This window comes from Ambystoma mexicanum, chromosome 12 (genome assembly GCF_040938575.1).
Source record: "Ambystoma mexicanum isolate Mex_15411 chromosome 12, UKY_AmexF1_1, whole genome shotgun sequence".
NCBI lineage: Eukaryota > Metazoa > Chordata > Amphibia > Caudata > Ambystomatidae > Ambystoma > Ambystoma mexicanum.
In genome coordinates this window covers 645,523,604-645,551,086 of record NC_090936.1, presented here as the reverse complement: position 1 = coordinate 645,551,086, position 27,483 = coordinate 645,523,604, and the positions used below count along the sequence as shown (strand labels likewise).

The following is a 27,483-nucleotide window of genomic DNA, read 5'->3' as shown; positions in this document are numbered from 1 at the left end:
CGCACAATCTCCATGATTATATGCCTACGTGAGATACATCCAAAAGTGTTATTGGCTGCACTGATCAGGTATCCAAGTGGTATCTGCAACACACATTTTTGGGAAACTGGATCTCCGTACTTCTTGTCCATTCCTTCCATATCTCACATCCTCACACAGCAATACATTTAGAAAGTAGACTAAAAAAAAAATGCAAGCATGGAATGGCGGAAGATAAACAGTGCTGAAAGAACATTTATGTTTGGTAAAAATTCCCCCAAACTGTAAAAAAAAAAAAACTAATCCCTATCAATAAAGCCACTGTGAACAGGGACCACCTGTTAGTAAAATGATACAAGTTCGAACTAGAAAAGAACAAACAGATGTATCATCATAAATCAACTTTTCCAACAAACTACAGAAATATGAATTTTGTAAAGAATATGTGTTAAAACAGACATGGTTATGGTTTATTAACAGGAAATAAAAATCTCAAGTGATGCTGCAATCTGAGATTATATTAGAAAAAGTTAAAGAATGTTTACTGTACTTATTGCACAAAGATCATATGTTTTCAAATTAAACCAACCTATATGTCCATTGCCATGTTAAATGAGACCGTCTTCACACATGAAATACAGTATGTACAGAATTGCTCAATCAAAATGTAAATCAATCTATACAATAAATTATATTTTCTGCAAATAACCAGTGAAGTGAAAAATGCATCATATGAAAACCATTAAAAAAATTGCTTTGTGTCCATATATACACAAAGTACTGCTGATAAAAACATGAAAAATACCAAGCATTCATTTATGTACTTCAATTACATATGTATAAAAAGTATTTTAGAAAACGGGCAGTTAAGAACATTGTACCTTGTACAGCATTTGAGGATGTTTCAGTATTAATCGTACTGGCAGAAAATGCAGGAATGTTTGCTTAGAAAAATCAAAGGAATTAACTAAAACTGGTTTTAACATAACATGTATGATACATTTTAAAAAGTAAAAAGGGAACAAATACAATCACAGTACACTGGTTTTTGATTTTATACAAAAGTTTAATGTACAAGTTTTAAAAAGTACCTACAACAGGTACATATAAAATATACAGTTTACTTTACACAACATTTTAAAAATGTTTAGGCGCAAGCAGTCCATTCTAATGCCAACCGGAGCCATGGTAATTATTTTGGAAAGCTGATGGCACCTCTGCTCTGTGAATAGAAATTTGTCCAGGCACTGCCGATGCCTGCTGAGGTCCTTGAACGACAGGATGAACAGTTACCGAGCCAGAATGAAGACAGACATCTGTGGGAATACTGTTTGGTCCTTGAGGTTGGATGTGGGATGCTGGAATTGGGTGATGTGATCCTGCCACAATAGACTGTTGTTGAGATCCTGGTCTTAGGGGAGAATGTTCTGGTGCTTTGGGCTGGTGTGAACTTGCACTTTGAAGAGCACTTAAAGGGGAAAGTGGAGGTGTTTCAGATAATGGAAGGTGCAATAGTTGTGCTGATGCTTGGTGAGGAACAGAAGCCACAACAGTTGAAATTTGAGGAGGGTGTGGAGGTGGTGGATCTGCACTTAAGAAACTCTGTTGTTGTGTTTGCAGACTTTGATATCCTGTTATTACATGTGGATGATGGTTAAGATGAGGTACATCTCCAGGTGGAGGTGGTGGTGGTAAATGATGTCCAATACCTTGATTAAGGACCAGTGACCCAGGGGCCACTGGTACTGTATTATCTGGGCTTGAAACATGTGCTACAATATGGGACTTTACCCCAGGTGACGGGGGTGCCGCAGATGATGTAGCTTGGATTTCCGTATCTAGCTTCTGAGATTGCTGGAAATGTACAGAAGTTGCATACTGTCCTTGAACTGCTGGCTGCCACTTGGTTCCTGTAACTGCGTGATCTGGTCCAGGTCCAAACACTATTTGCTGTGGTATGCTACTTTTTAATTGGCTGCAACTTTGAACATTTCCAGAGAGCTGTTGGTTTAGATGATTGACAGAAACAGAACAATGTGGAAGCCTTGATGGACTGTTTACATTTTGCTGGTGAAATCGGCTGTAACTTGCTACTGATTGTCCTATGGGAGCCTGGGAAAATAGCAGCCCATTAGCTGGTTTCTTATTATTTTGCTGATGGTTCTCTGAAGTAGGATGACAAAGCCTGTGTGTTTCTTTTTGTGGTGAATGTGAAGGATGAGACTTATAAGGCGATCCTAACATTTGCAAGTGATACTGTGGAGAATTATAGTCATGTTTAAGAGGCATCAGAGATGTAGATGCATTTGGAGAATGTTCCAAATTAGGAGAAAGAGGACCATGCAACTTTGAGGATGCAGAAGCACATTTTGTGGAAATTGTTTGAGAAATATCCGAATCTGAAAGAGTCTGGATCGTATTTATTAGCTGCTCTTGTTGCTGCTCATTATTTCCTTCATTTGTACACTCCACGACTGCAGCGTTAGCCTGGATATCAAAATGTGATTCTGCTTGTATTGTGATCATTCCAACTGATTGACTTGGACCAGGAAAATCTGCCTGTGTCAAAACAAAAGATAGTATTAATACATATAATTTCTCCTACATGCAGATACATTGAAGTCAACTAAGCAGGCTTAAAATTGCACAATTTCCTTCTAGTAGAATGTATTTGTCACATCTCCCATTTCTTGCATCTTGTATTTTACATGTACCTATGTTTAGCAAATTATTTGATTAAAACAGCTAAAAGAACAAGTACATATTACTCTAAATGCATACTTTATCAAATTAATATAAAAGTGAATGCCAAGCAACACTTTGGTTCCAAAGAGGGCATTTAAAATAAGTTTCAGGCTGTTCCAAAGAGGACATTTAAAATGAGTTTCAGGCTGTTCCAAAGAGGACATTTAAGATGAATTTCAGGCTGATTTGATATATTACAGATTTAGAAAACAACAGTATAAGTAGAGTGGTATGGGTTCGGTTTGTCTGTGAGTGCATCATCAAACGAACAGGCTGCGTTTATTACCAAGCAAAGCTTTAAGGTTTTAAGTGTTAAACTTGTAGATTGCTTTATTTGTATTGTTGCGTTTCTTACGTTTCTTTAAACGTTCACTCTAAAACAAACATCACAGTCAAGTATTTCAACAGCAAAATAATATAGATTTAATTTACATATTTAGAATTTCCTTATGCATTTTCATAACGAACAGCATCCACGACATACTATACTGCAGGGAAGAAGCAACAATAAGGGAAAAGGAAACCACACAAAATGTGTTATCAATTGACAAAACATCAGTTGCACATCGAGGGATAATTTTGCATGAATCAATAGGTAAAAAAAAGATCCAAAACGACTTGTAATTTCAGAATAAAACCTCTGATAGATCTGCGCCATGCACACCACACTGCAATACTGCGATAGGGCTCTACGGATTGCACGCCCCTCGCATTTCACACACCCAAGACCGGGCCTACACACACAGACAGACCCCCTGCTCACTGCACCAAATGGATTTACCCACCTACTGGGTCCTTGCCCGGAGCCCCGGCCGCAGTAAACCACAACCGCCGACCCGGGGAGCATACACCTGTGCACTCACTCCCGAAATGGGTGCGCAACCCACTGCCCTCGCCTCTCGGCAGGCCCACCACCTACTGGGATCCCCCCGCTACACACACCACTGCTGCAACACAGGCTATACAGGCCACCACCCATTACACAGGGGGGCAGCAACACAGGTCCCCCTGGGATTATATGTATGCTCACCATGAGGCACCTGTCCCCGGATGCAACCTTTATGCTTATCCTGAGCCAGCACTGGTCCGCATTACATAAGTGGTGCAACCATCCAAACCAGGCCCAAAAGCCTAGCTGCCCACAGACCAGTCCACAACGCAACCACACCACCCACCCAGAGGCACCCCCTCACGTGGCCTTAACAAGACCTTAGCAATGTTATTATGCTCCTCTCCTGGGCAACCTCGGGCCATCTAACAATTACACATATCCTTTCCTTGTCAATACAGAAGCTAACCAGCCATACATACTCAGGACCTACCAGGCCCATCCTTTCACGGTAAGAATCAACCTTTACTAACTAAATTAAGACAGCTCACATGCCTGCTCCAACATTAATGCATCCTCTTCTTTCTCCCCTCTTTGTGCTAACCTGTCATTTACTGTCATATGATTCCTTGCTTACTATTATTACTAATGTTTTTTTTATTTACCATGTCACGCACACGGCTCACAACTCACGGTCCATTCACGGTTCAACACCAAATGTTTTATGTGCATATGCTAAATGTAAACTGCTATCCCATGTGTTATCAACCATGTACCCAACTTTCAAAAGGAACCTTAGCAACTGCCAAAAACCTAATACAATATGTATTAACACTGCCACTAAAACATGTTATCACAGTACTCTCTCACTATTCTTAACACTGTCACCATCACACAATTGCACAGCCTTGAGAAAGACCCTAGGTCGAAACACGTGTTGGTACTGTTGACATGCAAACAGCATAGATTGTATATGCAACTGTACACAATCATGTCTGCCAAATCCTGGCAACTATTGTAATCAAACCAACAAACCAATAAAATCAACCAACCTCAAGCTTACAACGGTGTCCAGATGATTGGAGACCTAACACATGGTAATAATATACCAACTGGCAACCGCCATATACAGCGCCACGGTAACCGAGGTTCCAGAACCAACTTTCCACGTAAAATAAATACTGCTCTCCATTGAAATGCAGTGCTTTGAAATTTATATTGATCACAATATATGAAGCAAAATGAAACGTTGAAGGAGAAAGTTCATTTCAATCCCGAAAAATGAACCTTTTGTTTTTTTGGCCACATGACTGATTTCTGAAGATTAATGCGTCAAGTGCTCTGCTTGCATTTAAGACGGGTTGAAGCTAATGACATTGTGAAGATAACGACCTCCATTAGTCAGAGAGAGGTTGAGAGATGAGGAGGTGAAGAACAAATTACTTACCCCTGGCAATGCTTTTCCTACTGCATGTTCCTCCCACTGATTTCTCATCTGGAATATATCCATATCCTGCTTTGCAGTCTCCGAAATGTTTCTACTGAACATGGGGCTGTGCGACAACCAGTCGATGTCCCTCAATGGTTGCCATTTCCATTTCTGGATGTGGCATTGATGATAGTATAAATAGCACATACTGTGCCCGTTGCTGCATTCCTAGTTTTTCTCTCTTTCTGCACAGTCGACTTGAGGGTTAACGCTGTGTGGGCATTGAAAGAGAGAAGTATATTGAAAGAAAAAAAAGGATTCACCCACAGTCAGAGGGGTAAGCTGGGAGGGCAATGAGTAATCCGTAGGAAAAACATCCTGTAAAAAGTAAATTACCAGAGGTAAGTAATTTGTTCTCCAAATTGAGTGTGTCCTCCCACAGATTCCTCATCTTAGATAGACTAGCACAGCAGTTTTGTAGATGGAGGCTGGAGAAGTGGATTTTTTGTATAATTTTCTTGATTATAGATGATACAACGTGATAAAAGTTTGTTTGGTCACGGCTTGACCTAGCCTGTGGCCGGAATAACCAATAAATAGTTGGTAATTTATCCTGACATTTTCCATCCTAGAAATGTAGAAGCTAAGAGCCCTTTTCGGGTCAAGCCTGTGTAAACTCTCTTCATCCTTAGAAGGGTGAGGAGGTGGACAAAAAGCTGGTAAAGGTATTTTCTGTTATGGATACAATGGTGAATCATAAGGTTGGACACAACATATTCATATATCTTTGAATTTTAAAAAAGTTATCAATTTCATTTATTAATTAGAGACAGATGCATATGGCCAATGCATTTCAGACCGTACAGGTCCTTCATCAGGGCACAATCTACCCATCCAATGTTCAAACCATGAAGAGTCATGAACCACCCACAGTGTAAGAACAACGTTAAGCAAATGGTCGAACGATAAACACATTACTATAACATATGACGTACAAGAGTATGAAATGTACAAAGAAAAGAGAATGAATGTAACCCCCAATGTAGCCATAGTATTAAACACATGGTCAACAAAAATGAAAAGTGAATGCCAATGAATGTGTAAAGTACATGGGTTTGAAATGCACAAAGTAGAGAGAATGTGAAAAAAAGAACTGAAAAATCAAACTAGTCTTGTTGTCCTGAGCTGTATCATAAATAACAACAAAAACATGTAAATACGGTTTGATTAGATCGAAGAGCTCTGTATGGTGCATAAATATAGAAAAAGCAAATGTGCTCAAATGAAATTCGCATGAATGGTAAGTATGAGGCTGGACAATATGGTGCCGATCTGTGTCAGACAGTGGGAATCTGCCAAGCGTGAGAACTGAAAATAACCCCTGAGTGACAGCTGGTGATAACTCTACTGTGTAAGAATCGGGGTGTGGCAAGTGGAAAACGCCATGCATATAAAAATGCTAAGTAGGACTGGACACAATAGTGACTAACCTGCCACCAAGTTGAGAAAACACTGAATAACTTTTAGAAGGAGAACTCTCCAAAAATTAAAATGTCGTGCTGCTTGTACTGCCAACATATGGCCTCATGGAATCCACCGGAGGTAGGAAGTGAAACAGTGCTGCAGTTACTGAATGCACTAAAACTTAACAGTTTGCTGCACAAGCTAATGTAAAAAATGGAGATACCTATGTAAGGGTCACGTAACTTGCTGACTTTCTTAGATGAGGTATGGCGCGGCCTGAAAATGTGCTGTTGCTCGAGTCAAAAACGTGTGGTGTGTGTGCCGCGCGCTTGTTCTTCTTCTTGCTGATAGATTTTTATCCATCAGCGGTGATTTTTTGGATACCGAGGCTTGAGCCTCATTACTCCATCTTCTCGGGTTGAGTGTGTAGTCGTGGGTTTGTATTCTTCTTGGTCTGTGTGGTCTTGTCACAGTAGGGCTGGTTTCACAGGGTCTTCGCAGTGTTGGGCCGCGGGTAGCGGTCGAAGGGGTTGGCAGTGGTGGCAGTGAGTCTTCTGATCAGAGGGTTCGGGTTCTGATCCAGTTCTTGGCAGAGGTTCTTACTCAGCTTTGCTAGATGTTCATCCAACATCTCGATGTCCAGGTCTCTGTGAAGGTCTGCTATCCTTGTGAAGATTGGAGCTCCAGATGATATCCGCAGGGCCTTGTTCTGGACTATCTGAAGACTCTTCCGGTGTCGCTCATGGCAGGTCATCCATGCTGGTGAGGCATAAGTCAGGGTTGGTCTGATGATCGCCTTGTAGACGTTGATCTTTGTCCGGAGGGGCATCGACTTGCTCTTCAGGAGTGGGTACAGCGCTGCCATCTTTCCTGTTGCCTTCTGCTGAGTATTTTCGATGTGGCTTTCCCAGTTGAGTTTGCTGTCCAGGGTCACACCGAGGTAGCGGCTGCTGCTCTCCCATTTGATGGTCTCCCCGTTGAGGCTGATGTGTGGGTGCTCCTTGATCTTCTTTCTGGTGAACAGCGTTGCAGTTGTCTTGCTGGTGTTGAGTTCTATCCGCCAGTCGCTGTACCACTTTGCGATGGTATCCAATGAAGCTTGCAGGTTCTTCGCCACTTCCTTTTCGCTGAATGACTGGGAGATGACTGCAACATCGTCTGCATACAGCGCCAGGTTCGTCTTGTGGAGATCTGTCGGGATGTCGTTGGTGAAGAGGTTGAACAGGAAGGGTCCGAGGTTCGATCCCTGTGGCACGCCTGCTCGGATGGGATGTGAAGAGGACATCTCAGACCGCATGGCGACATGGAAGGTGCGGCCTCCCAGGTAGCTTGCAATCGTCTTCACCAGGTAGTTCGGAAATCCCAGGCCAATCATCTTGTGCAGCAGTCCCTTGTGCCAGACTCGGTCGAATGCTTTGGCTACATCCAGGAAGACGATTCCTGTGGACTTCTTGATGTTGAATCCGTGGCTGATGGTGTCCACCACTCTCAGTAGCTGATGAGTCGTTGCATGCTCCTTTCGAAATCCAAACTGTTCCTTTGCTAGTAGATTTGCAAGTGGGTGCTGCCTACTTATAGTGCATAGCATACAATGCAGACACATCCTGACACCACAGGGCCGGTGCAGGATGAGAGACTGCAGCGCTCCATTATGTTAGCGTTCAAAAGTTAGTCACGTGATGCGGAGAGCGTGATGACATTATGCAGACGAGTATGCTGTGCAAGCTAGGACTGCAGAAGGCAGTGTGATCAACCACGGCTGACATGTTAGAGGTAGCGTGCGCATGAAGTGAAAACATTGAGAACTCAATCAGGAAAATGTGAAGGACTACGTTGCGCAACGAATAATTTAAGAAAAATAATTTACGATTGGATGGCTGTAGTGCAGACAAAATATTTTAAATGACTGTAGAATAAAAGGGACATGCAAATTACTGATATTGCAATATTATCAAGATAAAAATGGTGCATGGTCTGTGTTAGCCCCAGAAGAGCCACACTAAGGTCAAAGAATACGCGCATTTTTTTATTTTTTATTTTATTTGTTTTTAGTAGCAAAGAGAAATAAAAATGTTCTTTGCACCTTTACAATTTAATGTCACTAAATACTTTACATAATTTCATAAATTACATTTGTCGGAATACAGAACATTTGTCAAATTTCAAATTACAATATATAAAATGAACTGTTTTTACAAAGACATAAATATTAGATACAATACAGTTCAACAATACAATTCAACATATGGCTCCATCGAAGCCTAAGAAGGAACAGAGAGCACAAATATAAAAGAATTTAGAATACAACCAAGCAATCTCTCTTATACTGCCAATTATGAAGTAGTTGATGGAGTAGCAACCTTCTGTGAGTCGACTAATGCAACAGTGGTGACTTTCCTCGTATACCTTAATTTGTTTAAAGACAATAAGACTTTCTCAATCTTATTAACAAGTCTCACTGTTGCAAGTATAATGGCATTTGACTGACCCCACATACAACGTAACCAGGTCAACTGACGCTCATTCATCGAATATGAATCCAAAAAAGGTCCCAGGCAGCAAGACCTGTCAAGATCAAATTCTGGGCAATACATAAACAGATGTTCCAAGGATTCACGTTCTCCACACTTGGAGCAAAACCGGCAGCAATCCCACTGCCCCAATTCCTTGTAGCCTGACCAATTACCAATGCGAGAACCAGTATGTATGTTTGTTTGTTTATTTGTTTATTTATTTATTGTGCGCACCGGACCCTGAGGTAGCAGGGCGCAAGAGAACAAGGAGGTTTACAGCTTAGTTAGAGACGTTACAAGTTACAAGGTAAGCATGGTGGACATTTCTTGAGTCTGCAGGGTAAGGCAAGTGCAAGTGCTGATAAAGCGCAGCCAAACAATCAAAACTATAGCGAGCGAACAGTATAGCAAGTCTGAACGAACATTATAACAGGACATTACGTATCAAATGAAATACAAATGGACGTGCAAGGGGTGGATAGTTATGTCGCAATCTCAGTGAACCATTTTATGGTGTTCTTTCTGAAGTTGTTGAAGGTTTGGTCAGATCTAAGTGCAAGAGGTTGGGAGTTCCATAACTGCGCTGCCTTGACTGGGAAGCTAGAACCTCCAATAGTGGCTAGTTTAAATCTGGGCACTAGGAGGCAGTTGGGGCTGACTATCCTTGTAAGTCTAGTGGGATTTTTTCTATTGAAGCGTTCTGAGAGGTATCGGGGGCTTTGTTGTTTAGGCATTTGTGGATAAGGGAAGCAGATTTAAGGTTGATTTTTTCTTGGGTGGAGAGCTATTTGTGTTTTCGTCTTATTTCTGAAATATGTGCTCTTCTAGGGATACTTAGGGCCGCTCTGAGTGCGTTGTTTTGGAGCACTTGGATTCTATTGATGATTTGTTTAGTAGTCCCTATGTAAAGGGCATTACAATAGTCTAATTTTGATAAAATGAGGGCTCTAGCTAGGATAAGACAGCTGTCATCTGAAAGGAATGGTTTCCCAGCTCGTATTAACTTGCATGTATAGGCCATGGATGAGGCCAGTGAGTTCACCTGTTTGGTTAAAGATAGTGTCGCATCAAGGTAAAAACCTAGGGTTTTTACTTCTCTGACGACCTTGATAGTGTTACCATCGATGATGAAGGCTGAGTAGTTTTGGTTAAGTTTGGCAATGCGGGCTGCCGTGCCCAGGATGATGAGCTCTGTTTTATCATTGTTCAAGCATAGGCCATGGTTGGCCATCCATGCTTGAACGATGCTATAGACTCTATTCACCAAAGCCAGATCTTCAACGTAATCCCCCGTAAGTGGTAGGAGAATCTGGGTATCGTCTGCGTAGTTGGTATAGGTGATACCCAGATTATCAAGATCGTCAAAGAGTGGCTTGGTGAAGATGTTATAGAGTGTCGGCGAGACACAGGATCCCTGGGGCACTCCACAAGTGAGTGGGATAGGGTCTGCTGCCGCTGCGGGGGAGAATACCCTCATGGTCCTGTCACTAAGGAATGACTGAATCCAGACTATAGCCTCCCCTGAGAAGTGGGCCGCCGAGTCCAAGTGATTACAAAGGACTTTATGGTCCACCAGATCAAAGGCGGCTGAGAGGTCTAGAAGGAGGAGGAGAGCTAATTTTCCCTCGTCTCTGAGTGAGTCTATTTGGGCCTTTAAGTCGATAAGGGCAGTCTCTGTGCCGTGTTGCGGACGGAAACCGGATTGGCGGGTGCCAAGGAGATGGTTCATCTCAAGGAAGTTCTGGATTTGGGTGTACGTTACCTTATCTAATATTTTTAGTAGGAAGGGAACCGTGGTGATGGGTCTGTAGTTTGTGGGAATGTTGGGGTCCAATGTTTGCTTTTTTAGAAGGGGGAGTACCCAAGATTCCTTTAGATTGCGGGGGATGGTGCCCGTAGTGAAGGAGGCATTGATACATTTTGTGATAAAGGGGGCTAGATCTCTAGCCCCATCCTTGATCAATTGTGCGGGGCATTGGTCGCCTTTGCAATTAGAAGGTTTAAGAGTCAGAATGGTCTTCTCTACCTCAATTACTGAGACCTTGGAGAAACAGAATTGGGTGGATTCTTTAGGTTTGGATGTGGGAATTTTGTCTGGCAGAAGTTGAGTTGGTAGTGAAGCTTTCTTTAGGGCAATTTTAGTTTGGAGGTTGGCCACTTTGTTGGTTAGTGCCAGTTGTATGTCTGTACACCAGGTTTTGTCTTTGATGGAGTCATCCTGTACTGCGATAGGAGTTTCCAATTCCTTTAGGATGGAGAATAGCTCCTTCATACTGGAGTTGGATTGGGTGATCCTATTATTATAGGTTTCTTGTTTGCCCAGGATAATAATCTTTTTTGAATTGCGAAGAGATGTTTATTAGGTTAGTTTTATTTTCAGCGGTCGGATGCCGGTTCCAAGCTGTTTCGCATTTTCTCTTCTGTAGTCTTAAGTTTTTTAGGTGGGGTGTAAACCATGAGTTCAAATGCTTTTTTGGTTTACTGTTCCGAAGTTTGAATGGAGCAACTCTGTCAAGAGCAGAGGGCATAGCCTCGTTATATTCATCCATTAGGATGCCTGGGTCAGTGTGGTCAGGTAGAGAATTTAGTTTGGGTAGGATGTGGGGCAGAATATTATCAGCTGTAATATTTTTCGTATTTCTGCTTAAGGTAGGTATGGCTGGCGTGGGTGTTAAAACTAAGGGTCTTTTAGTGTTGAGGGTAAAGGAGATAAGGTGATGGTCAGACCATATTTGGGGGGCAATGGCTGTTATAAAAGGGATGCAGTTGTGACTGGCAATCCAGTCAAGAGTTCTTCCCTTGGTGTGTGTGGGAGTATTCACGATCTGCGTGAAACCTAGTACTGACAGAGTATTGGCTACGGCAGTAGCATGGTGGTCGTTGATATCGTTGAGCCCTAAGTTGAAGTCTCCTAACACTAGTGTTTGGGAGGAATTTTTTAACTTCTCAGAGATAACGGTGGTGATATCTTCAGTGAAGGTGCCGACAGGGCCAGGGGGTCTATAGAGAAGGTAGATGTTTAGTGTTTGAGAGTTAGCAGTGGGTAGTTTGATAGAGAGAAGCTCACAGGATTTAAGGGAGGGTGTGGGGTTGATTCTCATAGAGAGATCAGATTTGGCGATAATTGCTTTTCCTCCACCACGCGCGTCTGGTCTGTCAGCTCTAAGAATGGTATAGTTTTCTGGGACTGCCAGAGTGAGAGCCGGACCTGCTGCCTCGTGGAGCCAAGATTCAGTAATGGCGATGAAGTCTAGGTTATTATCCCGTATGACATCTGCTATGTCAGTAGCATGGGCGACTAATGATCTGGCATTGATTAAAGGAGCTTTTAATTCAGGTACTAGCTGCGCTGTGAGAGGGAGGTTGGCCATAGGTTTCTTGATTTTATGGTAGGGTTGTCGTCTGGGAGGGGCGGTGGTTACCAATGGTCGGGATAGTTTAGGTCGAAGGTGTTCCAGGTTGATGTTAGATTTAATAATGGGTTCGAATATTTTGGGTAGTCGAGCCCGGAAGTCTAAAGTTCCTTTGTGCTAGGTTGCAGGGTTTAGAGATAAGTTGTATGTGGGCTCCGGGGCCCTCTGTGGGCAGAACTGTAGGCATGGTCATGTAGATAATGGTAAGTATAACTGTCCGATTGGTGAGCGGTGCAAGGTGAACTGGGTTAGGCCTGAGGAAGTACATACTGTTACTACTAGATGAGCTAGGGAGACTGGACTTAGCTGCCGTAGTTGGATACTGGGCAGAGTGGGCTGAGTACAGTTATCAAATACTAGGCGAGATTAATGCAGCAATCACGTACTAGGCTAAGAGCAGCAATCAGATACTGGGCTAAATGCGACAATCAGATGCAAGTCTAAAACAGAAGTCAGATACTGGGCTGAGTGCAGGTACATGTCTAAAGCAGCAGTCAAATACTAAGTAAAGATGAGGCTCAATGCAGTGATAGGAATATTGGGGCTAGATTCAGCAGTTAGGGATGGAGAATATACTAGCAGAGTTGATTTGGCACTATGAGGTCCACCCAAAACCTCATATATGTCCTTCTTGCGTGGAGGTCAGGAAAGCACAAGAGATGGGGCAGACGGGGCAAAACAGCCTGCCGAAATTTCGCATAAGAGAGAAACGATGGGTAGCCTGAAATTAGATCCGCATTAAGTGCCCATGCATTCCTAAAGAAGCAAACTTTAACCTTACGAGGACAATCGATGAGATCCTGTTGCGTCATGTTAATAGATTTTAGGATTGTCAACATGCGCAACTTGAATTCACGAATGGAGGCGGGATATTCTTTCATAAGCATTAGTCCAAAATCTTCATACAGAGAGTTGGCCGGGGAAGGGATCATTTTGTTGAAAGAATTTAACAACCGCCAATTATGTTTCTCTGCGAGAGGATAGAGACCCAATTCATGAATAAGAATTGGATTAGGCAAGTAGCCCGGAAGGCCAAGTACCCTTTTCCAAATCTTACCTTGGAGAGAATTAAGTAACATGCCCAGATTCACTAGGCAAATGTCCAAGGCGTAAAGTAGAATGGGCTCTACTTTCATTGTATAGTAATGAAGAAGAGAGAGTAGCAAAAATCTACAGTACCTCACAAAAATAATCCTCATTTGGACAGTTAGATAATGTAACTTGGTCATCAACACAAGGCGCCACCTGCTGACAGACATGCCATTTGACATTGAGTACCCCAGATAAGTGAACTCTTCCCTCCTCATAATTTGATGGGAGTTCACAACATACTTAAATGTCATGTTTTTCATCTTAGGCGAGAAAATTATGATGTGTGATTTATCTGAGTTGATGGTTAAATTATTCAGGGTACAATATTCATAAAAGATGTTAAGTTTGTTTTGTAACCCAAATGGGACCTTGTCAAATAGAATGACATCGTCAGCAAATGCCAGCCAGTGGAGACGTAGCTTGCCTAAATTTACCGCAAAAGTGTTTGTTCCCTCCCATATCTGCTCTATATCGGTGAGATACAGATTAAAAAGTATCGCAGCGAGGTTGCAACCTTGCTTGACGCCAATTCTTGTCGGGATACTGTCGGACAGCAGACCCGCCGGGTTGATACGCACCCTATAAGAGGTGTTCTGGTGGAGCGCTGCTATAATCGCAACCAACTCGTGGGGGATGCCATAGGACAGCATCTTCTGCCAGAGTCTATTTCTCAGTACACTATCAAATGCCGCTGATAGGTCTAAGGATGCCATACAGATCGTCTCATTTGGGGAGGCATGTGATGATGACAATAAATGAGCAAGAATTGATGCGTTTAGCTGCGTACCCATAGCTCTGCGAAAACTGACCTGCATTTTAGAGAAGATCTTGGCAGTGTTAACGTGTGATTCCAATTCACACAAAATCAGCCGTGCACAAATCTTTGCTGAGGTGTCAATTAAGGCTATTGGCCTAAAATTTGCCGGGTTGGTTAAGGCACCCTTTTTGTGGATTGGAATTACAATCGCAGAGAGCCAAGAGGGAGGGATTTTCCCAGATTGACAAATGGAGTGGTACCAGGGAAGCAAGTAGCTGGCCCAAAAGTGCGGGTCCTCCTTGTAAACACAAGGCGGTAGCCCGTCAGGTCCCGCAGCCTTTGAGAACTTCAGGGCTGCAATTGCCCATGTGATGTCTTTAATTACCCAGGGACAAACTGAGGGGAGTTCCAACTGCAAATTCACAGACTCCAGCCTTTTGTGTATTTCTGGCAAGTTGTATTTCGTGAGGAAAAAAGACTTCCATTCCATACCGAGATGAATGCCGTCATACATTTGTCGACCTTACCCAAGGGGTTTCTTAAAATTGCCCATTGGTCCCTTGTATTTCTTGTACATAGCAGTTCAACCATTTGTTGGTTGGCAAGATTGTAAGCCGCAAATCGCAAAAGCTTCATCTTATGCTTAAAGCGGGCGGTAATGATGTTTTTTTCCCTTTGTATGTTTGCTACACTCAACAGAGACCCTCTTACAGACCTCATTTCGATGTTTTTTTGTCTTTTTAATTTCACCACCTCTGTCCAATGTGGACAAACAGATTTTAGAGACTTGTTTGCACTGCCTTCTTTAGAGAGGCACACCAAGTGCATACGAATCATCTTCAAGTTAAGATCGATGATTCTCTCCCTGTGGCAAGGCGTCAGGAACTTGTCACGGGAGACAACAAGGTCGCGATTTACACGGAACGCCATTTTGCGACAAATTGTGGGGTTCCATCTGACAGAGTATGTCTGTCGCATTCAACCAAGGCTATAGATTCCAGATTTACGTATGCTTCAAGCCTCAAATGTAGATAGGTGGTCAACATCCAATGGTCACTCAATCCCACATTAACGATTTGAAGTAGGCCTGAACATGTGGTTGAGGCGAACACAAAGTCAATAAGAGATGACGAAGTGCCACGATGCCAAGAAGTTTTGAGTGTCTCAGCGCAAAGTTGGATGGGGTAAATGCCCCATGCTTCCAAGAAGGAGGCCGATCGCTCACCTCTAGCCTGGGCTTGCCGGACATAAGAGGAAGACTGATTGGCAGATCGATAAGTGCCTCCTATTTCGAGATACGAATTTAAGTCACTCCCAATTATAATTATAATTTCACTGGACTGTAAAGAGCCACATAACCCAGAATTTGATTGAGCTCTTCCAGGATCGAATCCAATGAGACGTGATTCGGATTCCAATATAACAACATCAAAAATAAAGGGAAAATGTTGGTGTCGTCAAAGGTTAGCTCGACCAAGATGTAAGATTCCGATCTTTCCAGAATGCGTGAGGCCACCTTAAGAGTGTTACTAATGAGTATGGCAGTGCCTCCGGACGGGCGTCCCAAATAAAAGCGTTGTGCAGGGGTGTTTAAACAAATGTACCCATCTAAGACGAAGGCACCTAGCGCCATGGTTTCTTGTAATATTAAAATCTCAGCCCAATAGTTTGGGTCTGCCTGGTAATGCCATGACTTGAGATTAGGCACACCACAGCAGTTCCAGGAGGCAATTGCAATCCCCTGGTGTTATAATTCCGTTGGAGGAGCTTTCAGAGATGCTGCCACTTTAATCAGCGGTTCAAGCCATGACAGACAACTCAATGCTTGCGTAAGCGATGCGAGTTGGACTGTCAGTTGTTTCGCGTGTGACTCGAAAGGCGCCACTACTGGACCCTCTGTTCTCGCAACTGGAGCTGGACTAACAAAGTCCAAAAAGGCCCACGCACACTCCATATCTGTAAAGAGGCAAGGAGTGAGGCCCAACAATTCAAAGTCGTTGGTGAATTCAAGGATCAACTTTGTTATAATCTGGGATTGTACTCTGGACAGTACCCTATAGTTGTTGTGAGAGGCAAGCTTTACCCAATCTAGGTCCTTTCACAAAAGATTTCTTAACGATGGAATCTGAAAGAACAGGTTCATCAAAAAGGCCCTATTGATCCTAGCAACACCATTTATGGCTGGATTACTAATCCAGCCCAGTATGACCTTCATGTCCTGTGGGGTTTCCAAAAAGGACAAGGGTGCTGATGGTGGCTCACCCTGTTGGATCACTTGGGCTGATTCTAAATTTCCTGGCGCAAGTTGAGGCAAGGGCGAGGGAACCTGCCCCTCCTCACAAAGAGGCACAGCGTCGTCCTCCTCTTGCCACTCCTCTAGAGCCTGATCAGGGGCCACCAATCCAGCGGGCTGCTCTGCCGCGTATGGAATCACAGGCGCCAGCTCAGAAGCCAAGTGTGGTTTGTTTGCAAGCTTTGTTTCGCCCACTAGCCGCGTTGCAACTTTCTTGCTTTCGATCGTAGGAAAGAAGCAATGGAGTTGTGGTTGGCACTTAGCAGGTAAAGTCCGCGATGGCATGGAAACAGACACCTGCACATTGCCACCTTTTATGGCATTGATCTGGAGATGTTTCTTACACTCCTCGCTCAATTCGTGAAGATCTAGGGCCTGATTGTCCTGGCTATTCAAAAAGCACAGGTCGACAGTAGTAACTATATCAGGCTGCGTGTCCAAAACCTTGGGCACTTTTTTTGCCAGTTTTTTCTGGGAGGCCTTTGCGATGTTCAAACGTTTCTGGGTTCTCAAAAATGACTTCTTGGCCTTCCGAGAAGGAAAATACTTTCCTTCTTGTTCAACTTGTATCGCTGCTGTCTCACATGATATTGGGAGACCACCCAGCTCAAGGGTACTCTGGCTATCTATGATAGCTGTCCGAGCCGAAGGACTATCAGGTGTAGGGGCAACAATGTTATCCAAGACCGGGGCTGATGCAGAGTATTGCGGATATTCCATGGAGTGGGACTTCGCGACCAATTTACACAGGGTGTGTTCCACCTGGAGCATCCGGTTGTGTTGTAGTTTCACTATATCCAACAGGTCTACAGCCTCGACGCCGGGCTGCTTTGACCCAACCGTGGAAGCCCCTGTCAACACTTGGGAGTAAGATCTTTGTGGCGGGACAGTATTCCAATATATATGTTCTGTCTGCGAGCCTTGTGCCCGTACTGGAGGCAAGATGGGAGCAGACGATGTTGGCGCTACAGCGCTAGCCAGCATTTTTTCAAATTGTGTAAAGTAGAATGCTTTAGATTGTTCCTCCGCAAAGAAAAACCCTTCCAGTTTGGCCATCTTTTCTTTCATGAAGGCCAATGAGCCTTGCATTTCCCTCATTGAGCAGTTTGTAAGCTCGTGGCCCTTGTCCAAGAGGTTAAGTATTCGTGTTATAACTGGGAAGTTAGAGGGATCATTTGGCGATGTGACAGCAGGTAAATCTCCTAGGGATGATGCGAAACGTGCCTCCTCGTTAAGTGGAATGGAGGCAGCCTCGTCATTTCCCAGATTCAACTCAATATCGCGGGGCAACAAGTTCCCTGATGAATCCATAACCGCCCCATAGCAGTTGATGTGAGAAAAGGGCCTGCCACTGCCCTCTCCCCTTAGTAGGGGGGGAGTCTGGTCCTTATCATGAGTATTATACTTGTTACAGCATGGTTCCTGTGATAGGTGAAAGTGGACTTGTTCACGGAAGGGAAAGAACCTTGAGGCAGGAGAGGAGGGACCCATAGAAAGTCGCACCCGTCTACCCAATTCAGTCATTATTGTCGGGGCTAACATGGAGTTGTCCGAGACATGAGGAAAACCTTCATAATCAAACCTCGGCGTCCAGTTGTTATCATGAACGTGCGCAACCTCGCACGCCTCCACTTCCTCATTTTGATTAGCATCTTGTACGGAAAAGGTAGGAAACTGCACGGCCGGGGGGGGGAGCTTGTGCTCAGTGCCCCCATGCACAGGACTGAATCCTCTATTCTCGGGACCTCCATTACCTCTGCGGGGTTGAGAACTTCCCCCTCCATGTCAGACAGGGGTGGCGTCAGAAGTGGCGCTTTGTGGGAGAAGGTGGATGGAGTATAATTACTACTTGGAAATTAGGACCTTACTGGTTTCCCTTGGATTTTGGGAGTTGCGTCAAGCTTGGAGTTACTTCTCAACACCCGGCTCATAATCTACACCCAGCGCCCAGTCTCGCTGGAGAAAGTGCTACCTAGCGGTAGTGTACTTGATGTCAACAACAACCGTTTTTATACAAGTGTTGGCTGGGACAAGCTGAGGGCAGATAACAATAACAAAACAAAACAAAACAACCTAGTAGAGAGTGTAAAAAAAGGTATTCGGATGCCCAATAGAGTCAAACACTATACAACACACATCATTTGGCAGCACCCTTTCGCCATGTGTATACCAAAGCCCAGCACCAAGGCTTACCCAAAGCACCACACACTCAAGGATCAAAGGCGTGAAGCCCACAGTCTCCGAGGGTGGTGTTGGAGTGCTCACGATATCAAGCCGTCACACAGTATGGCGTTACCCCCAACTACAGGACTCTGTTCGCCCACTATACTTTCAAGTTTGGATTGCAAGCCCGAAGAGCTAGGACGTTAAGGCTAGGCACCCCGCGCCGCGCACCGCGAACAGCAAACAGTACTTAGCAGGTACTTGGTGCGCAGCGCGGGTGCACCAGGAACAGTCTATTTGACGAGGTTTGGGGGGCGTCGCTCGTCACAGGGGGCGGGGCCACCTCATGCAGGAAACGCCTTCAACAGTAAAGAAAAAGAAGGATAATTAGGGACTTGCGGCTATAGTTTTGCATCACATGTAGAGCCACAACCACAGGCACAAAACTTCAGAAACCCACAACCTGTGAAGCACACAACCTGTGAAGCAAACAGGTTCAATAGTCCCGAACTGAGTAGAGAACACAAGGCAAACAGTCACCTCGAGGTCAGGCGCGCTGGTGTTGCCAGCAAAGACGTCCTCCAGGCGAAAAAGCCTTCCCTGCAGCACAACAGCTGCTCCAGTCAAAAACAGGGCTGCGAACCAACAGCGGCAGTAAGTCCAAAAATCCAAAAACACAAGGGGGGAGGCAGCGGCAGAAAACAGTACTTAGCAGGTACTTGTTTTGAATACGCACATTAACATAGGACATCCTTAACCATCCGGTGTGGTAAAAGTACCTTAAAACATGGATCCATTACATTGACAACGTTTTTGTCGTCTGGCAAGGGCCCAGAGACACCTTACTCGATTTCATCAATACAATTGACTTATGCATACAATTAACTGCTGAGATTGGCACTCCCACCATACACTTTTTAGATGTACAGGTAATCCCTAAAGATGACACCATTTCTACAACACTTTATGTTAAAGAGACTGACCGTAACAATTTATTTAACCGCCTCAGTTTCCATCACTCCCAACACTTGGAACAATCTTCTTTATGGCCAGTTTCTAAGGGTCAAACGCAGCGTGAGCGACCAGGACCTTTAATAATGGACAAGAATGGAGAGGTTCAAATGGAGCTCCCATTTAAAAAGTTCTTACCAAATTTAAATCCCAGGATGGAACCAGAAAAGGGACCAGCGTGAATGTATTTGTCAAACCTTTCAGGAATTGTATGACAATCGACATCTAAAAGTAAGAGTCTTGTTCTGGCGGTTGTTTATAAATGGATAACACCGCTAGTTTCTCCTTGGTGGTACCCACCTGTAGCCACCAGTGGGCTAGGTGCAATAAAAAAGAAAGTATTGCAGGTGTATTACATGAGAAGAACAATTACTTACCCATGGTAACATTCTTTTTACTGGATGTTCCTCCCACGTATTCCTTATCTTTGATATTTCCCAATATCCAGCTCGCTGCCTTAGTAGAGGGTGCTGTGCGTTGATGCCTGGTCGAGTCGATGTCCTTCGGAGACCTCCGTCTTGACGTTGACGTCACTGCAGGTATAAGTAGCATGCGCAGCGTCCATTGGCCTCAGTTCCGTTTTGACGATTGGAGCACTGCCTTGTGTTTGACAGTTACTCCCCTTGAGAGAGCATAGACTGCAACCGCAAGAGAAGTTTTACTGCAGGGTAGGTTGGGATAAGGAATACGTGGGAGGAACATCCAGTCGAAAGAACGTTACCATGGGTAAGTAACTTGTTCTTCTAATGGATTCTGTCCTCCCACGTATTCCTTATCTTTGTTACACTCCCAAAGCAGTTTACATAATTTGCAGGTGGGAGTAAAATTTAATGTGATCATGTACGCACAGAGTGCAATACTGTTTTTCCAAAAGCAGAATCTTGGCTCGTGGAGGAGTCTAGACTGTAGTATTTAGTAAAGGTGTGCACAGATGACCATGTGGCAGCTGCACATTTATCCTTTATCAGAACTCCCCTCTACATCGCAGACAAAGTTGCAACACCCCTGGTCGACTGAGCCCTCAGATGCTCTGGAAGGTCTTTGCCTGCCAGTCTGTAACATTCCGATTTAGTTGAAATAATCCATCTGGAGATAGTTTGTTTGGTGATGGCAAGACACAATTTGTGACCTGAATAGCCCACAAATAACTCGTCATTCTGCTGCAGTTTTGCCAATCTGGAAATGTAAAAGATCAGTGCGCGTCTAGGGTCGAGTCTGTGAAGTCTTTCTTCCTCTTTCCCCGAATGTGGTGGAGGATAAAAAGATGGTAATGTTATTTTCTGAGTAATATGAAACTCAGAAACAACCTTAGGGAGAAAGGTAGGCTTCACCTCTAGTACCACTCTGTCCTTATGAAAAACAGTATGAGGAGGATAAAGCCTGTAGCTCACTCACCCGTCAGGCTGATGTTATTGCCACTGAGAAAACAGTTTTCAAAGTAAGAAGTCTTAATGGACAAGAATGTAGAGGCTCGAAAGCAGCACCCATCAGAAAGGTTAAAATCAAGCTGAGATGTCACAGTGGGACTTGAAATGGGGTCGGAGGGTAAACATTAGTCAATCCCTTTAAGAATTGCATTACCAGGGGGTGCTAGAGAGCCCGACACCAAGATGGTCGCACTTCTCTAGGCTCCGTGCAGCCCTGCTGTGAGGGGACATCACTAACACCATCATAGGACACAGATTCGTACCGAAACAGCAGGAGTCCAGACTGAAAGCGTGGGTCCCCAGCGGTTCGAGTCTGGTCACTGGCCGAGTCCCAGTGGCAGAAGGAGGCGATCCCGGGGCCTGATCGCACAGAGGACCAGGAGGAACATCTTCGCTCCAGCCCCCAGTGACAAAACACTGATTAGGGCGAGTGGATGGAGGCGTGAGACACACAAAGCGCCGCTGCAACAAGGACGTGAATACCGTAGCAGAAGACGTGCTGCAGGGCTGAGAGAGAGTTGACATTCTCCCTTCCTGAAGGATAAAGCGGTTCCGTGCCAGTCCTCCCGTAGTGGTACCGAGGTGAGGAGGGAGAGGGAAGAGCCTGGAGTGCCCTGAGCTGTTGGAACCGCAACCCGACTAAGACCTGCACGGGTGAAGTGCCAGCAGGGCCGGGGACAACCAGGCGCTGGGGAGTGTGACGAGTCCGGGCAGCGAGTGCCGGGTGTGTAGACACCACGAGGAGCAGCAGGGGTGCCCCCACTGCCGTGAGCCGGATCTGTGATAGGCAGCTAACAGACCTAACACTGTGGCGGCCGTGCATCTGAAATAAGGAGCGAATCGCGTTTGAGCACCCGGTCAGAGATTGAGCTTGCGCACTGCCCTGCAGGTAGAGGCACCCGCAGCACGCACTGAGTAATTAGGCTGATCGGCTGCCTGGCCACGCGGCACAAACTGTGGCGAACCCACTAAGGAATCAGTGGCCCCATTTGGATGGATGTGACTCCCTCGTGGGTGCAAGCTGAGGGAAACCTTGCAGGTGTCCTGCAACAGGAGGGCCAGGAGGGCGAGGCTATCGGCCCTGAATCAACAGGCCTGAAAGGACCCCTGGGCCTGCGGGATAGCATTGGCAGGAGAGGATCTGTAGGGGGGAGAGGGCCCGGATAGGTGCCGTGAAGAACTTCAAACCAAGACATTATAGTAAGAGGCACAGAGAGAGGCGCGCTCTGGGAGACTCTGGCAATTTAATCACGGCTGATTTGGACAGAGCTGAATCCGGGTGCAATGCGACCTGAGTGTCGTTAGCTACTGGCAAGCGAGTGGCCTGCTCCCTCCGAGAGTCCCGCTAAGGCACAGCAAGATAGATGGATAATCGGGAGGCCTAATTGGATGAGCGACAGCTTACCCCCTAAACAGTCTGTGAAGAGTGGCTGGGAGCATACAAAAAAAGGAAAGAAAAAAAGGGGAAGACAAATCCGTCTGTGAGGGCCCGCTCTGAAATTAGGAGACAGCAAGCGTAACTGGCCCACACCTCCGCGAGGGGTGACAGATGGTGCTAAAATAATCACAGATAACTGACCTGGAAGAGCTCTCGGGGGCCACCCCCATTAAAACGACAGAGTGCAAGTCATCACATTAGCCCAGGCCATCAGTAATAACAGAGCACCCCAAGCAAGGGGAATGAACAATTTTTGAGCGCAAGGAAAACCACTAGACGCAAGCCGAGTCCAACCGGGAAATCTCTACAGCGACGCCTGTGAACAACAAAGGGGTCGGGACTACTCAGGGTGTGACAACAGTGAGCCAGAAACGTGGCCCTGGAGCACAGAAGTAAGCTGCATGGCTAAAGGCAATAAAAACAGTCCCGCCTGACCTTCTCCCAGAAAGAGGGACTGCTAAGGAATCCCCCCCTGGGTGGAGAAGAGCCTCCTGCGACCTCAAGTGGTGGGTCCCAGCAATCTGAACTGAGCCAAGTACTCGCCGAGATGAGGACAGTCTTTGCATCTGTCAACACTAAGCTAGATGGGTTGGCTTAGAAGGTGGACAGGATGTAAGAGCGCATCGAAAAAGAGAGCGGGAGGATATCAGAAGCTGAACACTGTGTGGGGGCTCTGGAGGATACAAGCGGAGAGACGGTACTAGCCATCCAGGAGCTACGATGGGATGTTAGACTGATCAAGGAAAAGAATGAGGACCTTGAGGCGAGATCCTGCCGAAATAATATCTGTGTGGTAGGAGTGCCCGAATCAGTCCCACAGCGGAATATGGAGACCTTCATGGAGAGCTTCATAAAGGAGGTCCTACAGGAACCTCCATTATTGACCCAGTTCCTGGCAGAAAGAGAGCACAGGGTGTCGCAAACAGCTCCTAGACTGGGACAGAGCCCCCACCCAATCATTGCTCAAAACTCAAACTACAGAGACCGAGATACAGTACTGCGCAGAGCAAGGGAACTGGGGGACCTCACATGCGAGAATGTCAGTCTCCTTCTGCCTGGACTTTACACCATCAGTCCAGCAAGCTCACCTTTTATTCCTGGCCGCAAAGAGAGCACTTTGGGAGCGGGGTATACACTATGCCATGCTGTACCCATCCAAATTACGTGTGTGTCCAACACGGCGGCCAGGCTCACTTCTTCACCGACCCAGGGGCTGTGCACATATTTATAGTCACTCCCGAAGAATTGTCCCGACTCATGATGGCGGGGCATAGACCAGCTGGAGGTGGTGGGCAGAATTACTGGTTCAAGTATATGATGGTTCGGGTTGCTCCGTGAATTAATGGGGTCAAGGCTGCAGGGATTAATAAGTACTCCCTGATGAAGATTGAACATGTGATTTGAAGAAAATTTAATGAATCAGTCCAGTAGTGAAATGCGAGCAAGCTAATGAGATCTCCCCTCGAGGTCTGGAGATTCAGGTGGTTAAAGGATAGTTCCGGGACTTTTTTTTTATTGTCCCTACGGTTCGGCCATGTGTTTTTAAGCATAAATCGGTAGATCGTAGAAAACTTTCCTATGGACCTTACCCGACTTTTCGTCCATTAACGCACTCGAAATCAGCCGCCATTTTCTGATAATCCTATCATTTCCCCCCATCGCCCTGGCTCACCTGCTTTTGCGGCACTAAATCAAATCCCCCGCCCCTGAGCCTGACATCAGCAGACGCGTACCGCCCATTTCCCAACGCCAAAGCACGTTTCGTGTCAACAATCGCTGCGCCTCAGCTAATGAAGTGTCGCCATGGAAATGGCAGGACGCCTCTTTCCTCAATAAGTATAAACACACCGTTTCACAACACACAGCAGCAGATTTTCGATTCCATTACTCTCTCTGTGTTACTTTGAGTATTCTGTGACTCGTTTCTGTGCTCTGGTCAGCTACCTTCGCCGCTTCTAGGCCTTGTGAACACCTGTACCATCTCTGTAAATAATTTTACTTTCTTTACCACACAATGGCTACAATAATGCCGTATATGTACGAGCCCGAGTACACAGAGGAAGAACTACTGGAAAGGCAAGCACGCGAAAACGATGGGGATTCGGACGGCAGTTGGGAGGACCAGTCAACGGATGAAGAGCCTGGACCATGTCGCATGGACGGCGTCTCCACCTGGTGCACGTGCAATCGGTGCGAGCTAATGCCAACTGAGGAGGAGAACTGCTGCTGCCGTGAAAATTCCGGGTGCTTGGCCTACATTTCGGAAGGCGAGCCAAGTCCGCAATGCATCACCGAGCTGCCAGAGTTCAGGGAAGCCTGCCTCTCACGGACCGTGTTGAGGATGATGATGGTGCTTATGCACGAACTTCGCGGCACTGTTCGTCCGCGTAATCCGAGTAACGAGTAAGTATACTCTGGTTGTGATGTCAGTGATGCCACTACTATTTCATGGTCGTCTCCCACATATAAAATTACATCTACATATCATTCGAATGCATGTAAATTGGTTCCATATTGTGCATTTTCTAGATAGAATTTTTTTCAAAGCATAATGACATTTTTTACCTGAATCGACAGTGATAAGAAAGTTTTGTAATTTTAATACAGTTTGCATCTTTCATTTTCACAGGTGGTACAGGCTGGTGGCCTATCGTTGCTTCACTTGGTGGCTTCACGGGAGGCTCGGACACCGCGTTCGGAGAGTAATACCTGCCTGTGCGGTACTTGCCATTAGACAACATTTCCCCAGCGACAGTGGACAATACCGCGGATTTTCCCTGGATGTGCTGCAACCGGAACTTTACAATGTGTAATGTTTATTATTTATGTTCAATTGAAATTAAGATCTAAAATAAAACCCAACATATATTTTAACAATGGTTGTTTTGATTTTTTAAATGAATCTAGTGTGTCTCCATTGAATAGTCTTCCTGTGCCTTGTCTTGTCACACCACATGTCTCCGGCCAGCATCCTCCCTCACGCTGGCCGCCCACCTTCAATCCACATAACCGTTGAACCCATATGCAGCAGACATACATATGTTATTTTGCGGGTTGGCATCAAGCCTCCCGGCCTTGCCTCCTCCCCCAAAAATACTTACCACACCTCTTTGTTCAAGCGTTGGCAATAAAAGGAAGGCCGTTGGATTTTATTGATACAAAACATGGTTATAGGTAAATAATCCATATGGTTGATCATAATAAATCATCCTTTTGGGCACCGGGTACAGAGATGACCCCCTCTGGCCCGTGCCGCCTTGCCACCACAGGCCAGCCTGCTGCTGACTAACTGCCTAGGCATCCAGGGTCTCCAGGGTGAACTGCACCCATATATTCTCCTGGGAGGGTGAGGTATTTATAAACTCACACCCCTGCCTTCCATGTACTAGATCCTGCAGCCTGCCTCTTACACGCAGTTAGATGGCCTCTCCTTGGTGAGGCCCTGCAGCAAACGAGTCTTGTCTGCACGACCACCGCCCCAATCCACCCGCCCCCCCCCCCCCTATCAAAGGCAGTTCGCACCGGGGTACTTGTGCTGGCAAGTGGAGCTGTCAGGGAGCGATAAAGGCCAAGAGGTGCCAAAGACCATGTACACTTCAAAGTGGTCTATAGAGCATGGGTTGTTGTTCCCATGTCTACCTCCAGACCCTGTGTCTCCTGCCAAGCATCCCCCCTCACGCTGGACGGCCCCCTGCAATCCACATAAGTGTGTCTCCATTCACGAGTCTTCCTGTGTCTTGTCTGCACGACCACCGCCCCAATCCACCCCCCCCCCCGCCCTATCAAAGGCAGTTCGCACCGGGGTACTTGTGCTGGCAAGTGGAGCTGTCAGGGAGCGATAAAGGCCAAGAGGTGCCAAAGACCATGTACACTTCAAAGTGGTCTATAGAGCATGGGTTGTTGTTCCCATGTCTACCTCCAGACCCCGTGTCTCCTGCCAAGCATCCCCCCTCACGCTGGACGCCCCCCTGCAAACCGCATAATGCCACGACATATACACGTCATTCATTCACAAACACACCCCTGTTTCGAATTCTTTATAACCCACTTCATATTTCTAATGAGAACTTCTTTGCGCTTTGCTAGTCAACCCGTGAAGGTGCTGGTTATCTGCTCTTCGTCTCTGTGAACTTCCGTGACCACTTCGAGGAAACTCGTCAGTTTGCAAACCTGTGAACTGCTCCCTGTTCTACAACAAGAAACTACTCTGATCCCTGCATCTAACTGTTTGTTCGTCAAGGTAAGGCCATGTACAATAATCATTTTGCGTCCAATTTCTTTTCGTTCAAGACAGTACATGCAAGGAACTAGTCACATGTTCTGAGTTTAGTCAAATTATCTTTCTATTTTTTTTAAGTTATTCAAATACTTATCCGCATGTGAATAACGTGTATAGTTCCAAGAACCAAAACAAACCTTGCATTGAACCTTTTATGTGTCATTTAATTTTTTAACACATTGGTATTCATAGAGAATTGTTGATCTTTACTTTTCAGAACTTTCCACAATGCCTGCCTGTTCCATTGGCGGTTGCCCTTCGAAGACCCATAATAAATCTGAAGGTACTATAATGCATGTTTTCCCTAAGACAATAGATCAGATAAGAGAATGGGTCCGATATTGCGGATATCCACCGTCTGAGCTTGAAAGTAGAGTCCTAGAAGTCTTTGCGGACAAGAGGGGTGATCGATACCGCATCTGCAGCAGGCACTTTAGCTCAGACATGTACTCCACATCATTGCTAATAAAGAAGAACACACCGCGAGCGAGGCGAAAATTGCTCTCAACCGCTATTCCCACTCTATTCGTCCACATCCCTCCACTGGTGAGTCAAGTTTACGTATTTATCTCTCGGCCTTGCGGTAGTGTATAGCATTAGCTAACAATAATTTCCCCATTTATGTATCCACTCAATATGAAGGCGGAAGAT

The 27,483-nt window shown here is 45.4% G+C and overlaps 1 protein-coding gene across 4 annotated transcripts in view; it reads right to left on the bottom strand.

Moving 5' to 3' along the window:
* Positions 1–427: 427 nt before the first annotated feature.
* Positions 428–27,483, bottom strand: part of KMT2E (lysine methyltransferase 2E (inactive)) — a 3,564,841-nt gene continuing 3,537,785 nt past the window's right edge. For all 4 annotated transcript variants that reach the window (XM_069629119.1, XM_069629120.1, XM_069629118.1 and 1 more), the window contains one exon: positions 428–2,538. In XM_069629119.1, coding sequence (XP_069485220.1) covers positions 1,147–2,538 — 1,392 coding nt within the window. In that variant the 3' untranslated portion in view covers positions 428–1,146. The remainder of the gene's footprint in view (positions 2,539–27,483) is intronic.